Here is a 17,946-nt window from a genome sequence, read left to right as displayed (position 1 = left end):
ACCACAATCAGAAAAACAAAACCCTCTACAAAAAAAATTCTCTTGACAGTGTTCTTGGATTCCACATGTGCATATATGATTGATTACCTGGAATCCAGCTCAACTGTAAATTCTGAATGATACACAAGGATGTTAAAACAACCTTAGGAGACATGTATATTGTGTTTGACAATCCATGAAGCCAATAATTCTGCAACACAATATTGCTCGACCACACAGATCATGTGCAACTGCCAAGGCTCTTATGAAGTTGAAATTTCCTGTACCACAGCTCCCCACACTCACTAAATTTGGTGCCCTGAGATTTTCACTTCTTTGTGCAATTAAAGAGTATTAAGGGTATTCATTTCACCAGGAATGATGAACTGAAGGACACAGTGAGGTTATGGATCAAGGAAAGACCAACAGCATTTTTCATTGACAGAATAAGAAAACTGGTTCACCATTGGAAGAAAGGTGAAAGCTGTAAACAATAACTACTTGGAAAAGTAGATTAAGTATTTGTGGTAAATAAAACATACTTTTATGCAATATTTATTTTATTTGCATATCTCTTTTCATTTGCGCGTTATGAGCATCTGTGCATTACATTTCAGCCATCCCTCTGTGCTTATGCTCTAAGCATAAAATTTCATACACTGAATATGAAATCGCAACAGTAATAGACAGTCAAAAACCTAATGTTTTCATTTGATTCCTTAGCTCATAATATACAATTAAGCACAAAAAATAAAAAATTTCAAAGCTAAATTGGTATATGGTATAAATAATAATTTTCTTTATCATATTACATTGCTGTAATGATGTGGTTAACATTGCCTCAATGTTTGACTGCAGTCTTATGTTATTTCTAAATTGTATAAATCAAGAAACTGGTGTTTTTTTGTATCAGAGTTGTAAATATGTTTTTTCTATACCATTAATTTTTTATTTTTTTTTATTAAATAAATACTTTATTCGTTTGGTGATGTAATTTTACATTATACAGATAATGTCAGGAATGTTGGGTTTGCTATTCCAGAGATAACAAAAATGGCTGCTGCTGAATTTTCCTAGAAGGATGTCCAAACAAAACCATAGAAATCCTTGATTAGAGCTGTAAAGTAAAAGATTATAAATAAAAAAAGAAGTATTATAATCCAATTTAACTGTAAAAATAATTCAATGAAATTATACTCTTGTAACTGTGTGAAGATAATTAAATAAACCAATAATCAATTTTGAACGTTTTTGAATGCATATTAAACAAACTACCCAATAAATTCAAGTTTATACAATTTTAAATAAATTGATTGGATAATGTTTTAGAGTAGTATGTCATTATTAAAAATAGAAATGAAACAAATAAAATCTTTACGTATTGTGTGAAGTATTTTTGTAACGTGAATATAATTGTGATATGTTGTTTAATATTTATGAATATTGTTACTTTCTGAAATAATTTTTTTTACCAAAAATTCTATGTTTGTAAACAAATGGAAATGTCAAAATTTATAATTTACTATAAATTTATCTACATGAATAACAATTACTGGTACCAAAAAAAGATCTGAGAGCCCATTTTTGTATTCTGAAATTTTGTTCTAATCCTAAGTAATATTGAATGAATCTTGGAAATCTATCAAGCCACTAACTAACTGGTGGAAATCCAGTTTCAAATTTGTATCTGCAAATTAATTTATTTTGGTTGATAGTAGGTCTGTGTGAATAGTTAATGAATGATGTGTGGCCAAAAAGAAAGATGCTTTATAAGTGAGTGATACCTCACAGTAGTGATGTGTTGGAAAATATTAAACAGTTTGACTAAACTGTTATTTCAGTACAACCAATAATACTACCTAGCAAACACATTGAATCACCAGATAGAGCTGTCAGCTCACTCTAATGAATGTAACAAAAACAGATAAAGGAATAAGCTGTTTGCTGACAACAAACAAACAGGTCATTTTCTCAGCAAACTGTCATTTTATCTATATTAAATACAACATAAGCTAAATGCTAACTTCAAATTGTTTTAAAAACCAAATAAACTTATTTATGAAAATACTGTAATATTAAAGTGCAGAATAAAAGGGTCATAAACAGTTTGACAGTTTTTTGACTCAATGGCGTCACTGCTGTCAAATCTTGTAATAAAATATTGTATTGTGTTTACTGGCATCAACCAAAACATCCTGCAGTCTGTAGCTAATGCATTGAGAACAATATTAAAATCAAACTGTTGTTTTTAAAAGCAAAAAACAAGCGGTTTAGCAGTGTAATGGAAAAATATTGTGAAAAATCTGTTAATCATTAATAAATTAATAATACAACCTATTTTTCCCTTTCAGTTTCTACAAACAGCTTTTTTTTTCAACGTAAAGTTCATTTTTGTTTCGCAGAAACAACACAAATGCCCATCTCTAAGTCACAGGCTGAACAATCAGTTGTTTTGTTTAGGTTTGATAGGAGGAACTTACTAAATTCACACTTTCCTTGGTCTAGGAGTATTTTAAATAGCTTTTTTTGTGGTTAGTTATGAAATCAAATATTATTAATTAAGGGTTACTTAAATTTATAACTGATTTTTTTCATCATCATTTAAACATTTACTTTTCAATACAGAATTTTTAGCCGATTAGCATTGCCTTTAATCCAGAAGAGCCTGTAAATTTAATTCCAGTTAGATTTGACATTTTCATGGACATGTGTCAAGATTATATGATCAATCAAAAAAAAACAATCTTAGTGCATTATATGAACTCTGTTTTCATGTTTACAATCTTTGATGTCTCCCATTTATTTATATCGCTTGAACATTTGTAGTATAGTAATTATATGTTACATAGATATATAATTCTACCTTAGAGTAAAAAAGATTTAGAAGAAACAATGAATGGTATGGATGAAGTCCTACACAAGAACTACCAAGGAAAAAAACGAAAGTAATCAAATGTAGTAGAAATAAAATAGATGGACTACTGAATATAAAAATAGGACGAGAAAAGACTATGGAGGTAGAAGAGTCTTGTTATTTAGGAAGTAAAATGACTAAAGATGGATGAAGCAATAACGATATAAAATTTGCAGTACAAAAATATAATTTGCTTATATAAAAATTAATTTATATGTTAGGAAAATGTTTTTGAAAGTATATGTTTGGAGTGTAGTTTTACATGGAAGTGAAACTTAGACGATTGGAGTACCTGAGAAGAAAAAATTAGAATCCTTTAAAATGTGGGCTATAGAAGAATGTTAAAAATCAGATGAGTGGATAAAGTGAGAAATGAAGAGGTGTTGCGGTAAATTAATGAACAAAGAAGTATTTGAAAAAATATAACTAAAAGAAGAGACAGATAGACCACACCTTACGTCATCCTGGATTAGTCACTTTGATATTTGAGGGCTGACAGGTAGGTGAGAAAATTTATGCAGGCAGGCAACGTTTGGAATATGTAAAACAAATTATTAGGGATATAGGATGTAGGGGGTACACTGAAATGAAACAACTAGCAATAGATAGAGAATCTTGGAGAGCTGCATCAAACCAGTCAAATGACTGAAGACAAAAAAAATCCTACACACAATTAAATCATTTTATAACCTTATGTCAATATTTTTATGTTTGCAAAACTACCTTTATTAATTTCCAATCGAAAAAAAGTTTTTTTTTTGTAAAAGAAGCTATAACTTACAAAATATTACAAGCTATGTAAAACACGTTAAGTTTTCTCTTAGGTTACTTTCCTTTTCTTTAATATATTTAAACTTTCATACCTTATCGTATTCTTATAGTAATATGAATCATTATTAGTTTTTATTATATTTTATAAATTTTTAACATAAACATTTTCTGTACTAACTATAGCAATGTACATTACACATTGTTTCACAATAGAAATAAGAATGATAATTTGTTTTCTACATCAGTCTTTTGTGTAGCTGTGATGCATGTAAAGCATCTGAGAATCAAAAGTCACCAGAGTTCCTTTTTCTGAAAGTAGTAATGTTCACAATTCAACCATTCCATGTGGTGAACACAGTTAAGATATTTGTAAGCCCAAAGTTTTGAAAACTGATAGATTTTTACCATTAACCTGCAAAAATTAATTTAATGGTCTTGTTCTGTTGAGAATTTAAAGCTCACATGATACTGTTTGTTCAGGCAAGAAGAAAGTATTGTTCATACTACATAACAAGCAAGTTAGGGAACTTGCTACAATTTTATATTCATCAGGCCTAAATTCTACTAAATCTAGTGTTTTCTGGTTGTTCAGTATACATAAAAGCCGGGCAATTGGTTTTTTAAATTGACAGTTTGCTAACTTTTGATTGAGTGGTATGAAACTATTTTTAACCTTCTTGAGTCAGCACTCTGGTCTGTATAATTACTGAATGTTTGACTCAAAGAACAAACTTTCAGACGATTTAAAAGCCAGTTAGGATATTCAAATTGAATGTAGTAATTTAGAATATACTTTACACATGTATGGCGTAGTAGATTACTAGAATTGTAATTGACTACCAAGAAGGTTGCAGCTTGCATATTCAGGATTATTCTCAGTCCAAAGAAAATGGATGTACAGTTTATCTTATTGATTAATATATTGTGTTAATTAAGTAATACATAACAAATAAATGATTCTTTTTCAGGCAATAATTATTTTGGTGATAAAAATCTAGATCCATTCATGTTGATACGTCTAGCAAACAACATTTCAGATTCATTACGCTGTTCACCATCATTTTATAACATTAGAGTTAGTAATCAGGCTCCAATTGTTCATGCAGGACATAAAAATTGTGCACAAGATTGCAATATATTTTTCTTGAATGGAATTGTTGTAGAAAATACAGAGTTGATAAAGTAAGTAGTTTAATTACAGAATCTCATTAGTATGGGTGTACAAGTAACATTACATTGTAGAATTTTACTTTCTGATGCAATGACTGTTTCTCATATATTTACAGGGGTTTGCAACTTTTAAAAATAGCAAACAAGAATCTATTTTAAAAAAAAAAGACACTTTTAGTATTCCAGACTAGTTGTGAGCATATCCTTAACATTTTCTGTTTAGAAAGCACTACTGGCTGTTTTCACATAATTGTATTTAATCATATTGCTGGTGAATTACGACCATAGTTCCATATTAATATACAACAGACATGTATATTATTCTTATGTACATTTGTTTCACTTTTTTTGGCTTAATGTGAATGCTTCTTGAATCAATTGTTTATAATGTAATATACCTTTGTTTACAAATTTCTTATTCGTGAAAACATATGCTATAACAAATTAGCCTATGCTTAGTGTAGAAGAAATTTTCAATATGAACTATATTTATTAAATATAATGTTAGCCTTATTTAAAGTTATTATTTAGTGAGCTCTAAAGATAATAATTATTTTTTGGTCTAAAATCAGGTTACAGTATATGTAATTTTCTTTTCTTAATTATGCTTGGATAAGAATTTTATATTCCAATAAAGAGAAATATATATTGATTCATGTAAATTTAATTTTGTTTTTTAATCTATTTTGAATAAAAAATTATCCCTGATAAAACTGCAGATATTTTGGGACACATTTCAATTCAAAATATGATAATATATTATACTGTAATGTTTAAACTGAATGCTCTTACCTCCCAACCAATCCTCTTGATCAACGTAAGGATGTTTCAGTGGAAGTTTAAAATTGTCTTTTTATTCTGGAATAATTAGAAAAATAAGTTTTAAATCTGAGCTTAGATTTCTACTACAATCAGTAAAGGTATGGGGGTGGGAGTTTTTCCTAGCTGAGCCAAGCAGCAGGCACCCTTAATTACTGTTACCAAAAGTAAAATCTTTTGTTATATTCACTAATACGTTTTTTGCTCGCTTAAGTGCTGCCTTCTACTATAAGCTGTAGCTGCATAAGTTCAGTAGATAGCAAATTCTCCTTCCATAGATATAGAATTCTTTAGTTAAGCAGAGGTGTACATTTTATTATTGTGTTTATTTCTGCTAGATTACAGTTACGAGCAATTCTGTACAGAAAGTAGCAAAACACAGTTTGTTGTATTTCCTGCATGTGTATCATGTTCAAAAACATATATTAAAAGATTAAAATTATGTGTCTAATTAAGATAAAATGTGCTTTATGAAATGAATTTTTATAAAGTTATTTTTTTATGTATATATATAAGGTGAGCAGCAAATAAATGAATAATATTTATAGTGGCCGCTAGTACCGCCACACCCGCGCGAATGAAATAATGGTATGCATGCGCTTTAGTTAAACTCATTGAATTAAGTAATAATAAAATATTGTGAATTAATAAATATTTTTAATTAATTTGTGTGTGTGTAAGCTGTGCATCAGAAAAAAGCCACATCACTGGAAAGTCCTACAACTGTGTTGTCAGCTGTTTTTAAATATTATCAGTTGTACATGAACAAGAGCTCAGATAAAATATTGATCATTTTTTAATTATACTGAGAACAAAAAGAAGTAATGAGAAAAATTAAAATACCTTTAGTAATTAACATTCCCTTTTTTTTTAATTGTTTGAACATTTTTAATGTACAATGTGTTTGACAATTTATGAAGTTAAAAATGTAAGTTAAAGTCAGTATTTTAAGAATTAAAATTTTAAACATTACAAAAATTAAATTATAGATTTGAAACTGTGCCTACACTACTTGCAGTAATACTTGTATAATTTTTCTGTAAATGATGATAAAATACAGTTGATAGTAACAAGTCGTGTTGAAACAGTACCCTAGGCTGTGAAGGACATAGTGTGAGATAGGTCATAAAAATTTTTTATAAACTGAAATCCTACAGACAGATCAATAATAAATAAACAATAAACATGCAAATATTAAATAATTGTAATTAAAGACTGAAATACATTATATAGATCTGACTTTTTCTAATTATTATTTTTTCTTTAAAAAAAGCTTTGATGAATAGAATTATTTGCAGTAATCTTATTTGATTTATTATAACTGTACATAACCTTATTTTTGTGTTAGGACATATCTTCAGTTTGATGACAGAATTACTCAGTTGATATTAATTGTTAAAGAGTGGGCAAAACATACTAAATTAACAGCAACTGTATCTCAGTATGCTGTTACGTGGATGGTATTATATTATTTAATGAAGAACAAAAATCCTCTTGTGCATCCTGTAGTCGTATTACGGCATAATAATCAAGAGGGAAGAAAATTTGTTGCTGGTATGTACGATTCATTTTTTTTCTTTTTAATAAATAAGAATAGAATACATGGTAAATCAGTAGCTTAGCAGTGTTAACCCTTCTACCCTATAATAAATATGAAACTTTTAATAAAATTATAATTCGAAGGTCATTGTTTCCACAGTTCACATACTAATGTGAGTGGGTTGGCGCAGCGGGATACTGTCAGTAGAGATTTGGGGAAGAGATGGACACTCCAGGTTCAGACTCAGCATTCAAGTCTCTTTGGTCAGTATCGTGAAGTATCTTATAAATAAGTGTGTCAAATCTTCCAAAATTTTGTCTAGACTTGGGAAGTTAAGGATATGACCATCATCTACTATGTCTACTACTGAGCTAGAAAATTTAAAGGAGACTGAGAAACTGTAGAAAATGAGTCACACTAGGTATTCAATTACAAATGTAACATTCAGTGATCTGTGATCTCATTGAAGATGATTGGCATATGTGGTTGATGAAATTGGTTTGGAAGTAGCCACCATGGAAGTACCCACCATTATCAAAAAGCACCTTGGGTTCCAAAAAGTTTGTGTGGTATGGTTTCCAAGACTTTTGACCCTAAATTTAAAATAGGCCTAACAGAAAATTGGCTAAAGACTCCTGAAGGATATGATTTCAGATCAACATGAAGTTTGTGTGCAATTGGCTCATCAAACTTTTTATGAGAAGAAATCCACAAGCTCTCCCACTTTTTGGGATAAATTTGTAGAACTGCAGGGAGACTACGTATAAAAGCAGTATATGTTTTATGTTTTCATTCTTTTATAACAAATATTAAACGCAAAAGTCCAGTTTTCATGATTTTGAAGGATCCTCTTATGTAATACGGTAACATTAAAAAGTTTGTAACTTTTTCATTATGTAAATAAGGCTTGAAATTTGGAATACAGGATTATTTTACTTTGCCCTGAATAAATGACATTACATTTTCAAATAAATCAAAATTTTTCCTCCTTTTTTAAACAATAGTAATAATTAAATGCATAATGAATATAATAGAAAATGGATGACATTAAAAAGATAATAATGCTTTTGTTATATAAATAAGACTTAAGATGTGGAATTCACAGGATTACCTTAGGAAAAGCATGTAGTAAATTTGTATAAAAACAATGGATAAACATTAAATAAGCTTACAACTTTCTTTCTACATGAATAAGACTTTAGTTTGCCATAGGCAAAATTTTTCCTTTGTTTAAACAGTAGTATTTAAATTTATAGCCATGGTCATCTTTAATGTGAATTATTTAGCAATAAAATTTTTATATTTTTTAGGGGAGCCTCTTTGGCTCATTTAAAAACACTATAAAAGAAGATAGATGGAACAAAATATTGTAAAACACATTTGTTTCTCCATAAATTAATCGTCAAGGTTAATAAATATACAAGATGATTTAGGAGTAGTGCATTTTTTCTTTGTTCCATGTAGTATGACTAAAGTTGCAGAATCCGGTAATGAGTAGGTGTTAATTGTAACTAAAAATTCCATCATTGTTCAGACTGTCATTATTTGCTGGGAAAATTCATTTATATTGTTAATCATGATATTGTTAATTCTGAGATACCTGTGAAGAAAATATAAGCCATTTCCATTATGTTTAATAAATGTGATCTATCCATTTAGATATTACGACTATTGACGTAGGTAATAGAAATGTCATTTCCAGTATTGCAGGTTTTGTAGAAGCAATTCAATAAATTTGTAGTACAGTTTGCCACATGTGTCTTCCACAGTTTTTATGAAAAAAAATTGAAGAATTTTACATTTATGTTAGTGTTTATAAAAATATTAAGTGTACATAAAAAATATCCTACAAAAATCTTTGATCTTTACATGGCCTTTTTTTAAAATTGAAATAAAGAAAGAATAATTGTTTAAAATAATAGTAATTTATTACACAATATATGTGTATATTCAATAAAAATAAATAAGTCAGGGTTATTCTTCATTGAATAAATTAGTGCTTTATATTTATTTATTAAACTTTGCTTAATTTATAACTGCGATGCGTAGAATTTTTTCCATAGCATTTATTTGTTTTGTAATAATTGAGAGCCATTGCTGATTTATTTATTCAAAAATGATTGTTCCAATTGTGTAAATCATCTGTTAACATTATTTTAATAATTTTAAGCTTTATTTTTTTTTTTAGTAACCGAATAATTTGTAGTTTTTTACTAGTAAAAATTGCACTATTTGTAATATATTGTTTAAGTGTGTGTTAATGTTTTAACAATTTCTTAATTAGGTGTAAACTGTACAGAATGTTTTTTTGTGAGTTACATTTTTTATTTTTTTATTTTTATTTTTATTAAGTTTAATTTTCCAATAAAAAAAATTTGTTTATAAGATATTTATATTTTTTTGTTTTGTAAAAATACTAAAGAAACAACCAAAAAATTTAATGAATGTTATTTAATGTTTATTTAAATTTTGAATTGAATATTTAATTTGATGTACTCATGATGTACTGTTGTACCTATCTGCGTGCATGGCCAGGCAGGCCAACTGAAGAGTGAGCAGGGGTGAAGGGTCTCTTCCAAAAACATGTTGACTGTCTGTCAGCACGACACTTTCACAGTTCTCATTCGAATCTTATAAGGAATAACACCACAGTTAACATATTATTATGTCTTATCATCACTGATGTATTATTATTATTATTATTACATCATCATATTTAGACTAATATTTATGTAAGAATTTGCTGATTGATGACTAATGTCAACATAGCAATGACCAATTACTGTAGTTTAGTGACTAATGTTGTAATTAATTTTTAAACAACCCTCCCCTAAATATCCTTTTATAAAACTACAAACAGATTGCATAAATTAACAGTCTTCAACTTCGCATTGCAAAATTGTGTATGATCGTAAGATTTTTACATAATAGTCTTCCTATAATAAATGAAATAAAGTGTTGTGATAGTTATTTTATGCTTACAAACAACTTTATGGTAGTTTCATTGGTAGTAATTTAACCTTTTCATTGCTTATATAGTAACGAACCATCAGGACCCTCTATGCTGAAATTAATTTTTTAAATATTTCAAGTTTTATAATTAAAAATAAATAAATAAAAGAATAAAAAGGTAAAAAAAACCTTGCCTTATGTCAGGAAAAAGAAAAATGATGATCAAAAACATTAAATTTTGACTTTCTAAGCAAAAAACACAATAAAAATCCACGGTTGTTCATGACAGTCTAAAATGCACGGCACTTATAAGGTCTTGTTTTTCACTCTTTTGTACTAGTTAATTTCTGACCAACCAGTTCCATCAACAAATTTGGTTTTGTTTTTGTAAATTTAAAATTTTGTAATAAAATCAGTGTTGTCCATAATGGTAAAAAAAATTACTCTGAATAACTTGCACAGTAATATCGTTAAAATAAATAATTCAATAATAGTTGAATAATCGTACAATAATATACATTTTCACTACCAATAAAATAAATAATCCTGAATCATATTTACAAATTGAAATAAGAATTGGGGTTGTCGAAAATGAAGAAAATAGTATAAAATTATTTAAACATTATTAAACACCTCTTTTTATCAGTTTGAATTTACATGAGGTTGTGCTAGGAATATTTCAAGCTCACAATTAAAAGGTTAATATTTAAAAAGTTTGTGCTTGCATAAAAATGTTTAATCAAAATTGAAAGGACGCATCATTCATAGTCAGGGCTTATAAATTATTCCTATTGTTTACAAGTTTATGAAGGAAAAAGCAGATAACTAGATTGTGACAATTCCTTTATTAAAAGCTTGAGGAAGAACTGCTGCAGCATGTGGTGTGTCTGAGCGCGTGGTGACAACAATTAATAGCAAATGAAAAAAATAACAGATAGTGATGACAATGAAACAAAATATTTTTCAATGTCGCGCAAACTACCAACTTCTAAAAGAACTATCACAGGGCTGGACGACTTAAATAAATGAATGGTAGACAAATAGTTTATAATTTTCACTTGCAAATGCATTACCTCCTACAGTGAAAATTCTATTACAAGAGCTACGAGAGAGTATTAACTTTCAAGGGCAGAAAAGCAGTTTGAAATATATTCTGAAGGATCTTTGCTTCAAATGGAGAAGAACCCAAAATTACAGAAAATGATTAACTCCAGACGTTTGAGAACAAAGAATTTCTTATCTGAGGACAATGAAGCATTTCAGTTAATCAAGGATGACCCATAACTTATCTCGATGAATCTTACATACTTAGCAGACACCTTAAAAATCAATCGTGGTCAGAAAATTCCAACAATGGTGTCTGACACCTAATCTCTAAAGGGTACAGATTAATAATTATTCATACTTGCAGTGAAAAAGGTTTCATCTCAAATGCCTTGACAATATGGAAAGCAACAAATCAAACTGGGAATTATCACGATAATGTAAACAGTTGACATGTTTATGAAATTGGTGAAAGAAAAATTGCTGCCAAATTTGGAGCCAAGGAGTGTTTTAGTAACAGACAACGCTCTTCACCATAATGTTCAAATCAATAAAGTCCTGAACTCAAAGAGCAGAAAATAAGATATTAAAGATTGCCTAGTGAAACACATTTCTTTTACCGATGCTGTATATGTCCCCGAGCTGTACAAACTGGTAAAATTGCACAAACCTAATTTTGTCGCTATATCCTTGATGAAGTTGTTCAAAAGAAGGGTCATGATATCTTAAGAATGGCACCATATCATCAGGATCTCAACCCAATTGAACTCATTTAGGTTGATGTTAAAAGCTACGTCGCTAGTAAAGATACATCTTGTAGTTTTCCTTAAGTTCAAATGTTAACTGAAGAGAATATTGCTAGCATGGGCCAAGAAGTCTGCATAAGGAAGTGCGACGTATGTAAAAAAAAAAATTGAAGACGAGTTCTTATCAAAGGAAAGTGAGATCGACAACCTCGTTGAATCGTTAATCATCTCATTGGAGAGCAGTGATGAAAACTCAGATGACATGAGTGGGGTTGAGCTGCATGAGTGAAAAAGTGAAGGTACTTGAAAAGATAACCAATGATGTTTTTTTGATTTTTATAAAATATTCCTTGATTAATACTTCTTTATTATGCCTTAATTGTTAATGTAGTGCTAATGGTTAAGTAATAAGTGATAGGTAAAGCTGTAACATTTTTTTAACCATTTCATTGTAGGGTAAGTACAGTAAAATATTCCTTTTTACTATTATTATAATAAAAGTTATGAAATAGTTCATAATAGTTGTAATTAATTGACAGAAAGTATGCTTTGAAATATACTACTTAATTATTTTATAGTGCTATTACAATAACATACTTGGTCATCATATTTTATTAAATAATTTTGTATTGGATAAATTGAGATTAAATTAATATGTGTAGTTTATAGAAATTTATATGTGCAGTTTATTAAGTACTGTATTATAGAAATTTAGAGTAGACTTATAGACTTAGAAAAAACATTTGATAGACTGGAATAAAATGTTCAGCACTTAAAAAAATTTAGGATTCCACTGTAGGGATAGAAGAACCAAACTGCAACTGTAATAATTGAAGAACATGAGAAAGATGCCACAATAAGAAAGGGAGTCTGATAAGGATGTTCTCTATCCCCCTTACTTTTTTATCTTTACATTGTTAATGATGTTAAAGAACAATTTAGATCTGAAGTAACAGCGCAGGGTGAAAATATAAAGATGCTACAATTTGCTGATGATACAGTAATTGTAGTTGAGAGTAAAAAAGATTTAGAAAAAATAATGATTGGTGTGGGTGAAATCCTATGCAAGAACTACCACATAAAAATAAACAAAAACAAAATAAAAGTAATGAAATGTAGTAGAAATAATGTAGATGGACCGCTGAATATAAAAATAGGAAGAGAAAATATTATGGAGGTAGAAGAATTTTGTTATTTGGGAAGTAGAATTACTAAAGACGGACGAAGCAGGAGCGATATAAAATTCCAAATAGCACAGGCGAAATGAGCTTTCAGTCAGAAATATAATTTACTTACATCAAAAATTAATTTAAACATCAGGGGAACATTTTGAAAGTATATGTTTGGAGCATAGCTTTATATGGAAGTGAAACTTGGATGATCATAGTACCTGAGAAGAAAAGATTAGAAGCTTTTGAAATGTGATGCTGTAGGAGAATGTTAAAATCCAGATGGGTGGATAAAGTGACAAATGAATAGGTACTGTGGCAAATTGATGAAGAAAGAAATATTTGGAAAAATGTAGTTAAAAAGAGACAGACTTATAGGCCACATATTAAGGCATCCTGGAATAGTTACTTTGACAGCTATTCTAGGAGGAGGGACAGGAAGATGGGAAAAATTGTACAGGCAGGCAACATTTGGAATCTGTAAAACAAATTGTTAGAGATGTTGGATGTAGGGAGTATACAGAATTGAAACGACTGGCACTAGATAGGGAATCTTGGAAAGCTGCATCAAACCAGTCAAATGAGTGAAGAATAAAAAATTATAAGATCATGTTTTGATTTTAATAATATAAATTCAAAGTAAATACATTAATTAACAAATTCATAATAATTATTTCTAAGTTACACATTAGTGAGGTCTATTATCAGATAAGTTTAATTTTGATGAATGTTAGTTTAGCAGTTCACATTAGCTGAACTACAGGTGTTAGATAATGGAAGCAAGCATGATGTTTTTGGTTAGGCTAGTATCGACACGGGCATGCGGCAGACAGTTTGGCTCAATAGTATATAAGATGAAAATTGAATTTTCTGTGAGTTTTTAAAAAAATGACTGCATGACCCATTTGTAAAAAGTACTTGTGAATTGTTGTGATACCATAGTAGGTATTACCCTATAGTAGTAATTATTACCCTAGTAGGTTAACTGCTTTTAAACTTTTAGTTATAATGTAAAAAAACAATATAGGTGATTATAATTTTTTTTTTTAATTTTATTTTTTGTTTTTATTTCTGTTTATTTATTTTTTTTAAGGTTTTATTTCTTTTATTTTATTTTTCAGGTTGGGATTGTCGATTTTGTAAAGACATATCACAATTACCTGTGTTATCATGTAAAAGTTCAGTTTATGAATTATTAAGTGGTTTTTTTTTATATTTTGGTAGTTATCATATTATTAAATATGTTCACTGCCCTTTGACTGGACAAGCTTTTGTGAAAAATAAATTCGATAAACTTTATTTACCTGGACCATTTAACAAATACAAATATAGGGTACAACAAGATCGTAATGAAAAATTTATTATAACTAATGGAATCTGTTTGCAAGATCCATTACAACTTAATATTAATTTAACCAAAAATTTAGTTGGTACTGAATTACATAAATTTCAATGGATGTGCAAAAGATCTGCTGATAAACTGCGTTGTTTGTATTATAAATAATATTTTTTTATCTAATTATTACCCTGATAGGCTTGCTGACAATTAACAGTTAAAGTGAAACCAAGTGTAAGTTACCATGTTGTAAATGCATTTTTGTTACTACTTTAGTTTTATATTTATCCTGTTTCTGAAGGAAATTATTCATTTTACAGATTCTGTTAAATGAAAGAAGGTTTTCTATTTTAGATAATAGAACCGTTGTTAATATATTCATTAAACAGGAATACTTTAGACAGTTATTAGTATATAAGAAAAATTATTCACAATGAAAACATATTTATCTTAATACTGTCTTTCTAAAAAATTAAAATAGCTAATAAAATTTTGAGCTCTGGGGCTTTCAGATATTTTCATGCCAACATTTTTGTTAGAGATAACAAAAATGTTAATGATGGTATTATTTATCAGAAAACTTTGAAAGAATATTTTGTAATCCATCTTGACTAGCCATGGCATTTATTTTAAACATTTTTTAGTTGTTAATTGTGCTTTATTTCATATTACACTATGTACACACAATTTAATTGCTGTAAAAATTGTTACATTATTTTGGTTATTGCAATTTCTTTTTTATTATATTTTTCTAATAGGTTAACAGCTAGACTATCTAATATCTTTCTGTACTTCTGGTGCTTAAATGCAAGTCATTAAGGTGAATTATAAAATGTTCTGTGTCACTCACAAGGTTAGATACATTTGATTTTCAACATCTTCCATGTGATCAAAGTGTGATTTTTCCTTTGACAAAAAAAACACTTATTGGAATAAATGCAATGGTGATCAGTATTCTTACATTTTGTTTGAGTATTCTGTTACGTTTAGAATATATATTGTTATACTTGGCTCCATACTATGAATAAGTTAGTATAAAATCGCAAGAAAAAACAATAATTTTTCTTTTCTTTAGCCAAGCAGTAAAAACTATAAGATAATGAATAAAAAAAAGAGAACAATAAATAATATTTTGACCATTACACACATTTACATACATATATATATATACATATATATATTTTTTTCTTAAATCAATCCTTTCAAGACCTGTTTCTTCTCTGTACTAATAAATATATAATGTAAATCAACTTGATCCACACCCAAGTACAGAATTAAGAAATATTTTACCTTATTTTGTTGTTTTTAACCATTATTTTTTTTGTAATGTTTTTATTTATTTTTTTAAATTTTAATTTTATTTTTATTTTTTTGGTTCTAATTTTTTTTTTGTATAGACTGATGCAGAATCCCACGAAAATAATCTAAGATTATTATCTTAGATTCTGCATCAGTTTATACAAAAAAAATTAAAACCAAAAAAAAAAAATAAATAAAAACATTACAAAAAAAAAATGGTTAAAAACAACAAAATAAGGTAAGGATATTTCTTAATTCTGTACTTGGGTGGATCAAGTTGATTACATTTATGTATATATATATATTTGTTTTTTTTTTTAAATCAATGCTTTCAAAACCTGTTTCTTCTCTGTACTAAAATATAAATCAACTTGATCCACCCAAGTATAGAATTAAGAAATATCTTACCTTATTTTGTTGTTTTTCAGCTAGACACTATTTCTGTGGGATCCTGCATCAGTTTATACAAAAAACATTTTGTATAATTACATATTAAACATAAAAAGATTAAAATTTAAAAAAAATTAAAACTAAAAAAAAAAATAAAAGGTTAAAAACAACAAAATAAGGTAAGGATATTTCTTAATTCTGTACTTGGGTGGATCAAGTTGATTATTACATTATATATATATATATATATATATATATATATATATATATATATATATTTGTTTTTTTCGAAAATCAATGCCTTCAAAACCTGTTTCTTCAATGTACTAATAAATATATAATGTAAATCAACTTGATCCACCCAAGTACAGAATTAAGAAATATCTTACCTTATTTTGTTGTTTTTCTGCTAGACACTATTTTTGTGGGATCCTGCATCAGTTTATACAAAAAACATTTTGTATAATTACATATTAAACATAAAAATATTAAAATTAAAAAAAATTAAAACAAAAAAAAATAAATAAAAAACAAAATTAAAGGTTAAAAACAACAAAATAAGGTAAGGATATTTCTTAATTCTGTACTTGGGTGGATCAAGTTGATTACATTACATTATATATATATATATATATATTTGTTTTTTTTTGAAAATCAATGCTTTCAAAACCTGTTTCTTCTCTGTACTAAAATATAAATCAACTTGATCTACCCAAGTATAGAATTAAGAAATATCTTACCTTATTTTGTTGTTTTTCTGCTAGATACTATTTTTGTGGGATCCTGCATCAGTTTATACAAAAAACATTTTGTATAATTACATATCAAACATAAAAAGATTAAAATTTAAAAAAAAAATTAAAACAAAACAAAATAAATAAAAAAAATTAAAGGTTAAAAACAACAAAATAAGGTAAGGATATTTCTTAATTCTGAACTTGGGTGGATCAAGTTGATTACATTATTTATATATATATATATTTTTTTTTTCTAAAATCAATCCTTTCAAGACCTGTTTCTTCTCTGTACTAATAAATATATAATGTAAATCAACTTGATCCACCCAAGTACAGAATTAAGAAATATCTTACCTTATTTTGTTGTTTTTCTGCTAGACTATTTTCATGGGATCCTGCATCAGTTTATACAAAAAACATTTTGTATAATTACATATCAAACATAAAAAGATTAAAAATTAAAAAAAAATAATAAATAAAATAAATTAAAAAGAATATATAAAAAAATAAAAGGTTAAAAACAACAAAATAAGGTAAGGATATTTCTTAATTCTGTACTTGGGTGGATCAAGTTGATTATTACATTATATATATATATATATATATATATATATATATATTTGTTTTTTTCGAAAATCAATGCTTTCAAAACCTGTTTCTTCTCTGTACTAAATATATAAATCAACTTGATCTACCCAAGTATAGAATTAAGAAATATCTTACCTTATTTTGTTGTTTTTCTGCTAGACACTATTTTTGTGGGATCCTGCATCAGTTTATACAAAAAACATTTTGTATAATTACATATCAAACATAAAAAGATTAAAATTAAAAAAAAAATTAAAACAAAACAAAATAAATAAAAAAAAAAATTAAAGGTTAAAAACAACAAAATAAGGTAAGGATATTTCTTAATTCTGTACTTGGGTGGATCAAGTTGATTACATTACATTATATATATATATATATATATTTGTTTTTTTTTGAAAATCAATGCTTTCAAAACCTGTTTCTTCTCTGTACTAAAATATAAATCAACTTGATCTACCCAAGTATAGAATTAAGAAATATCTTACCTTA

General features: G+C 27.6%; 1 protein-coding gene across 3 annotated transcripts in view; it reads left to right on the top strand.

Moving 5' to 3' along the window:
• Positions 1-16,332, top strand: part of LOC142331815 (uncharacterized) — a 69,235-nt gene extending 52,903 nt beyond the window's left edge. Inside the window, exons 7-10 of one of the 3 annotated variants that reach the window (XR_012758097.1) lie at positions 4,633-4,846; positions 7,002-7,207; positions 14,226-14,674; positions 15,199-16,332. Coding sequence is in view for 2 of the 3 variants with exons in the window: in XM_075377948.1 (XP_075234063.1) it covers positions 4,633-4,846; positions 7,002-7,207; positions 14,226-14,608 (803 nt within the window). In the remaining variant the exon portion in view is untranslated. Of the gene's footprint in view, positions 1-4,632; positions 4,847-7,001; positions 7,208-7,352; positions 7,426-14,225 lie in introns of those variants that run through there. The other 2 variants (XM_075377948.1, XM_075377949.1) reach the window with 2 other exon arrangements.
• Positions 16,333-17,946: the final 1,614 nt, after the last annotated feature.

Source organism: Lycorma delicatula, chromosome 10, assembly GCF_047948215.1.
Source record: "Lycorma delicatula isolate Av1 chromosome 10, ASM4794821v1, whole genome shotgun sequence".
NCBI lineage: Eukaryota > Metazoa > Arthropoda > Insecta > Hemiptera > Fulgoridae > Lycorma > Lycorma delicatula.
The sequence above is the reverse complement of the archived record's forward strand: the minus strand, read 5'-3'. Positions and strand labels throughout refer to the sequence as shown.